Below are 7004 nucleotides of genomic sequence, written 5' to 3'. Positions count from 1 at the left end.
CACCACATGTACAGGCAGACAAGTGACAGAGCAGGTCAGACAGGGGAAGAAACAGGACTGGAACTTTGCTGTGCCACTGGTGCCAGGAAGGAGCTCATCAGTAGGTCTACAACAGATGAGAGGACAGCAGCAGGCAGCTATTTCTGGTAAAAAGAGAGAAAAGATAATTTTTATGTATGAATTTTGATTTATATTATAGATAAACATGTATGATGTTCTGTTTTTGAGAAATCTGCAATTGTTTGAACAAAAGCACACATGTCTGTAGAGGCCTGCCTTGGGAGGGTTGACCACTTCTCTAGACCTCCAGTGTAGTGAAGTACTACATTTTGAGAATCCACTGCTCAAATTCAAAATATTGGGCATTTTTCTTCCACACAACCCCACCTCTCTGGATATGTGTGCTCTGACTGAGTCTGAGTCTATGACAAGAACATTTTTCTATTGAACAACAATGCCAATGAGAAAAACGTGACTTGCTGGCTCTGCTGGCCTTTCTGTTCTACCTTCTGTTCATGTGAAATAAATGAAATGTTTGATTTGAGCTGACGTCTTCCTCTGACACCTTGTCAGGTGGCCATTCCCAGGATCCTTTGCTGCAGATGGACGACAGCTTGACCAATATCCACTGGCTAGGGAAGATGGGAGCCAACACACTGTTGGACAGGCAGGAGAGGAGCTATAACAGGATAGGCAGGGTAAGGGCTCAGTACAACGAGAGAGGGACGGGGATCAGTAAATCAAATTTAGGCAAAGTTTTGATCACTGAAATTTTGAAAAGAATAATTTTTGTTTCATTCTGTCAGGCTCTCAAGAGATATTGCTGGCATCTAAAAATTTCCAGAGAAATACTAAAATTTGAAATTATATAAGCACAAAACTGGCCATCCTGCAGGGCTTTAAATGTTTACCTGCAGTAAATTGCATCAAAATTCATGACATTGCAAAAAAGTTTTAACAATTTGCTATTTGGCAGGCTACATAAGTAGACTAATTATCATGAATCACATATTACAAAATAGCCTCTCCAAGGCTGGCATGGAATAAAAGAGAAGAAATTGGCCAAATAAGCACATAACATGGCAGGTGATTTGGTCAGACTAAAGGAGTATAGTTTTCCACTCTCCTAATACTCGCCAAGCAGAGGTTGAGGGGGGGGAAGATCATAACTTTTTATATATGATCCGTTTTTTTTCGCTACTCCCACCAGCTCTCCTACTCTTTCCAGCAGCCTAAGTTACAGTTCTTGGTTGTCTCTCCCCAGCCCCAGAGGAAGACCCACGACAGTAACCGCCCGCCCTACTCCTACATGGCGCTCATACAGTTTGCCATCAACAGCAGTCCTGCGCGCCGCATGACGCTGAAGGAAATCTACGCCTGGATCGAAGATCGCTTCCCGTACTTCAAGACCGCAAAGCAAGGATGGAAGGTCAGTTAAATCCACCCTCCCCAACACAGGTTGAAATGCACGTGTTGAATCTAAGTACATGTATATGTATACTGACCACAGAAGAGAGGCAAATATGACCTGTAATATTATGACAATGTGATCAATTTGAAATGTTTGTGACCCACTTTCTTACAGTGTTTTTCTGTTGACTTATTTCAGAACTCCATCCGACACAACCTTTCCCTTCACGACATCTTCATACGCGAGACGACGAAATGCGAGAGCGGCAGGGCCCAGTCATACTGGACTCTGTGTCACGAAGCTCTGGTATGTCATTGGATCAGGCCTCAAAATCAACTTTTCTTCCTATTGTCCCAGCACTGTCCCACGGCGGTCGGTTGCTAGGCTAAAAGTCGCATTACTAGGGAGGTATCGGGTTACAGAACGTGTTCGAACGTGGCCGCGCGGGAGTCCCAGGCCGGCCCGGGGGTAACGGGTAAAATTTGAAAATAAACAAAAGTAATTGGAGAGTAAATACTTGTCAAAATAAAATGTAATAAGTGATTTTGTTTACCTCAAATGTTATTCTTGCACTGCCTTTGCTCCACTTTGTGTACATTTGCTTCCAAATGAGATCAATTTCGGATTTCAAAAACGGTTCACGAGAACCAAACAACTGATTTTAAGAGGCCCCGAAAATTAAAAATAAGGTTAGATTTTTGGATTTTTAGAAATATTACAGTAAATTTAAACTTTCTGTCTTAGGATTTTTTTATTTTTTCACTAAAACTCGACTTACAGTCAAAAGAAGAGCTAAAAACGCGGTGTTTTAACTTTAAATACCGATAATTCATAATCGCGGCCATATTTAAAAAATCCCTAAGACAGAAATCTGCGGAAATCGTTGCTCTTCCAAACAAGCCCTCAATGAGGTAATTTGAGCGATTTTTGGGAATGGTTAAAATACCATGTTTGCACGCATGCTGTGCCACTTGGATATGGGGACCTGGATTTTATAACAGCGTCAACAAGAATTCTGACCTTCAAGGTCACTCACGATGACGGCAGTAGCTTCGTTACATGTTACATATCCACAATAAAATCACGGCATAGATGTAATGTTTTGAAAACGGTTCATATTTGTGGAAAGGTGGATTTTTCCTGTTCCGTGGTTCCCAAGTAAAAAAGGGCTTGAAGTAGCCGGTTGTAGCGGCTTTACTGTAAATGACCGCGGGTAACCCCGGATCGAACGCCCGCTCTATTCGAATGACGTCATATCGAACAAGATTCGCGGGTTCGGGGGATTCGATCTCCATAGTAGCGGATTGGGACTTTTGGGCCCAAATCTGACCATCGTGTCCCAAAAATAAAATTCAATTGTCCTGAAGTGAGGATGAACTGTATGACCTTTTTTTATGACTTCAACTTGAAGTCAACATTATTTTACTTATGTTCACTCCCAGGTGCATGCACTATAAAAGTATAATTGCAGTGTAGACGGGAAATTTGGAGGGACTTTTCCGGATCCAAGAGCCAGGATGTGTGCCTGATAAACAAAAGAAGGGCTGACATTCTGATGTTGATTATTCTTCTATTGTCCCAAAAATGTCCCAAAGTGTCTTTTCAGTTGTCCCAGCCTAAATTTTAGTGGTCAGTGGCCATTGGACCACCTTTAATTTTGAGCCCTGATGATGAGCAGTTGTGTGTTTCATGTGTCATATTGTTCGCCAAGTTCGCTAAGTAAAGTTAACAAAGTAAAGAGCCCCTGACAGTGTTTGCTATATGGTGCTACAGTCCTATTACATACAAAAGCAATGAACTATATTGAAGTAGTAACAGCACACGGCACATTACAGAGTAGATCTATGTGAAAGAAGAATCATATTTAGGGTCATATTAACTGTTTCCAGGAGCGCTGTTTGACAATAGACCAGATGGAACGAAGAGAAGCACAGATGAGGTGCCGGCCAGTTCCTCAAATTACAAGATCTGGTGAGCTATGTCTCTTCATACCTACACAATGAGTTTTTCTTGTAAAAAAAAAAGATCACTTGCTGCGAAACACTAAATTTTCAGCAATGGGTGGTTCTTTACTGAGAATTTGGATATATGTATCGTGGGAGTACTATAAAAAGAAAACTCTGTCCAAGATTGTTGTACGCAACATACATATATTTCCAAATTGATGCATTTTCTATGGATTACTCGTAAATTTGTGTATGCATTTTATGTATTTTAAGTTACAGTAAAACTGTATTCATCAGTCCTATACTGCTTTGATTAATCTCAGTACTAGTACATGTCCACCCACTCCTGAGCTGTATGGTAGGAGCAAGTAGCTTATTTACCTTGGTAGAAGGTACTAGTACTGGATCAATGGTACTGCAAATCACACATACAGTATCTATAGCTACATAATGAATAATCACAAAGATCCATGTACAAGTTGACATGCATACAAAATCTGCACAGAAAAGCATCAGAAGGGAAAAAATGAGAGCAAACAAACAACAAAAAAATCACCAAATTTTGCCTCTTCTATCCCTCAGGCACACCCCCTATCCTGCCCCGGCCTCTTGGTGGTTATGCAGTGGTCCCTGTGGTGTTACCTGCCCCAGGGTCACGGGACAACAACCCCACCCTGGGGCACAGGCCTGCTGGGGTGGTCAGAATTCAGCCCAAGGTGAGTGACCTGGAAAAGGACATGTCAGACTGTTCCATGTGACTATAACTGATAGGGAGGGGCACAAGCATTTTTCCAGAATCAGTGGGAGGGGGGTGTTAGGACTGGAGGTTTGAGTATATACTGAGTTAGACCACATGTGCATTATGTGATATTAAAAGTTAAATCCATCTTAAACATTGTAACCAATCAAGGTTTTTTTTCCTGCTATACCAGGGCCAGCTGCCTGTTAGTGTTACACCAAGCCACTTACTGAGGTCTGGTAGTGTAACAACCCCCAGGACAATCTTCCCCAAGCCTGCCACACAACACGGCATCAAGAGACCGTCCGATTCCGACCTTCCACCGCGCAAACGGAAGTCCATGATTTCTCCCACCTCCTCACAGCACAGGCCTGTCCCGACGTTTTACCGACCGTCAGGTGCGTCTCCGCTGAAGGAGACCACTAACCTCACACCAACAAAGGAACGTGTTAAGGAGGAGGATGTGGGGATGAGAAGCCAGCTGCTGTGGTCGCCGGACAGCCATCTGCTGTTCTCCCCCGACAAGGGGTTCAGCGAGCTGTTGAACAGTCTGGACCTGGAGATCTCTCCGCTCAGATCCGTCCTCAGGACTCCTGTGATTGGGCGGAATGTCGCTACCTCCACGCCGAGGAAAGTCACGCCTCCCAAGACGTCGTCTCGCAGCCCAGGACTTCTGTCTCCCATCCAAGACTTCTCCATCCCCAAGACCCCGGACAGCGGCCTGCACAGCAGTAACAGCCTGACACAGCACGTCAGTCCCATCAAGGACAGCTTCCCACCTTTACTGGGGAGGGTTCAGAAGTCGAAGACCTCTCCCGGGCAGCTGGGGCTGGGGTCACTGCGGGAGTTTGGCCTGCCGGGCCTAACTCCCCTGAAGGAGGAGTACCAGGGAAAGGAAGGCGACCACGAACCTGTCACGCAGAATCTCAGCTTCGGGAAGCTGCTGGAGGAACTTGGCCTGGACACTATTGCAGAGTTAGATGTCGGAAACATAAGCTTCTCAGCTATTCAGTAATGCTAACTAATAGCACAAATTGTCCTGTGATAGACGCAAATGGGACATCAAGCAGAACCCATGATGAAGTCTTTATTTTATTTTATTCAGAGTACAATATGTAAATTGGACAGTATTTTCAACAGTCTTCCTTACTATATATTTCCAATTGTACTTTGTGCATGCACTACATGGAAAATTATTTGGAAGTGATACTAGCTCTTGCCAATCATCATCTTGTGAAGTTTAAGTTGCATTCAATGTAGCAAACATGTGTAAATGATCTTGCTAGATTTAAAATCTGTTCATCTATCTTTATCCTGTGAAGTGAATGTAGTAAGAGCCTAGGGATATGCTATTAATTTATATACATGAAATGTATTATTAGCAGATGTATATTTGTTTCTTTCTGTATATTAGTATCCATCTTTCTTTGATATATTTTTTATAATTATTATACTCTTCTAGGATGAGGTAGCCCTTTATTTAGGGCATATTTCTTAATACAAGAACAAGAATTGACTTTCAAAGACTTTGTGTGCCATAGTCACAGATGTGGAAAACAGAATATTTTACGTTTTTGTTGAACCCTGAATTTAGTTCATGCAGTGCATTGAGAGAGACTTTGTGTGATTAGTTGATGTTTGAGTATGTACATATGTTGTAACTTGGATTAAATTCATGTTTTATGTTGTAATAAGTGTCATGGTTTATGAGCATATGTTTTAGTTAGCTGTTAACAATTTAGGCATCTATTTGTTCTGGGGCCATTGTACCTGCCTGACTAAATCACGCTCCTTGCGGCCCAGCTATCTTTGCAAGCAAGGAGGCTTTACAAGTGAGGTTTAAAAAATCAAGAGGCTCTAGATTTTAACCTTGCTGGGAGGGAGACAATTAGCCTCTGGCAGTGAGAGATTGTGTAACACAGGTTATGGGTCATTACATGTACACCACGCGTAAGTTTGGGGCTTCAAATGATCAAAATCCGCTAAAACCACAATGACTTTCGAAGAATTTCACACCCACTGGGTTTGATCGGCAAAGCCATTGTTATGACGGTTACTAAGGAGGGTTCTGGGGGCATCCTTAGTTGTGGTGGTCCCTTAATTTAAGATCCGTATGTGTGACTCGCCTTTTCCTGACCGTTGTTTTAGGAACAACGTTGTCTCTGACGTACATGGATCGACGAAGGCTAGAAATCCAGATAATGAGATGCACAAGAAATTAAAGCTAACTCGAGCAACTGGATAGATTTTAAAAACTGTCGCTGATGTTTCAAGTAGCATCCGCCACATTTCGTCAGTTTCTGGCGCGGGTAACGTTGTTTACGCCCGATCCCGATCCGCCGCAAGTGTCTTGAACCCGAGGTGGATTACTTTTGGATCGGGATCGGAGAAAATCAATCCCGATTGGAGCGTCCACACTGCGAAAACCGATCCGGATTGACTTCATTTGCATAATTTTGATCCCGATCGGCGGCCGATCCGGATCGACAAGTTTCACTGTGAACGGGGTGTAAGTCTGCGTTTAGATTTTTGGGAGTTAATTTTGACGGGCCTGGTCATGGCCACCCAAACAGAAGCCGACAAAATAGAAAGCCCGACAATATGCCTAGAGAAAGCTATAAACGCCTAAAGAAAGCTTATTTAAAGCTGGAAAACAGGCCTAACATTTGCTTGTGGAATAGTAGCCTATTATGCAATCAATGGATGCTGAGTCCTTAAATCCAACTGCTCTTAAATGAACATTTGCCTTTATTTCGCATAACCGGTAAACTGCTTTTTAACAGACGTAGCTCTAACACACCAGTTTTGTACAGTTTAAGTACAAGCTGCGGAAGACCTAGCCTGGATACTAGACCCATATCTGTGCTATGGGTCTGGCATCCTGGCTACGGCTGACCAGACCGTTCAC

General features: G+C 43.0%; 1 protein-coding gene across 2 annotated transcripts in view; it reads left to right on the top strand.

The window, feature by feature from the left end:
* The window catches only part of LOC109482876 (forkhead box protein M1-like), a 9091-nt gene extending 3904 nt beyond the window's left edge, over window positions 1–5187 (top strand). Inside the window, exons 1-7 of one of the 2 annotated variants that reach the window (XM_019785750.1) lie at window positions 9–146; window positions 574–698; window positions 1265–1429; window positions 1610–1717; window positions 3301–3382; window positions 3940–4073; window positions 4290–5187. In XM_019785750.1, coding sequence (XP_019641309.1) covers window positions 116–146; window positions 574–698; window positions 1265–1429; window positions 1610–1717; window positions 3301–3382; window positions 3940–4073; window positions 4290–5111 — 1467 coding nt within the window. In that variant the 5' untranslated portion in view covers window positions 9–115 and the 3' untranslated portion in view covers window positions 5112–5187. Of the gene's footprint in view, window positions 1–8; window positions 147–573; window positions 699–1264; window positions 1430–1609; window positions 1718–3300; window positions 3383–3939; window positions 4074–4289 lie in introns of those variants that run through there. The other variant, XM_019785749.1, reaches the window with a different exon arrangement.
* Window positions 5188–7004: the final 1817 nt, after the last annotated feature.

This window comes from Branchiostoma belcheri, unplaced genomic scaffold, assembly GCF_001625305.1.
Source record: "Branchiostoma belcheri isolate BF01 breed outbred unplaced genomic scaffold, Haploidv18h27 scaffold61, whole genome shotgun sequence".
NCBI classification, from domain to species: Eukaryota; Metazoa; Chordata; class Leptocardii; order Amphioxiformes; family Branchiostomatidae; genus Branchiostoma; species Branchiostoma belcheri.
This window is presented reverse-complemented; position numbering and strand designations above follow the sequence as displayed.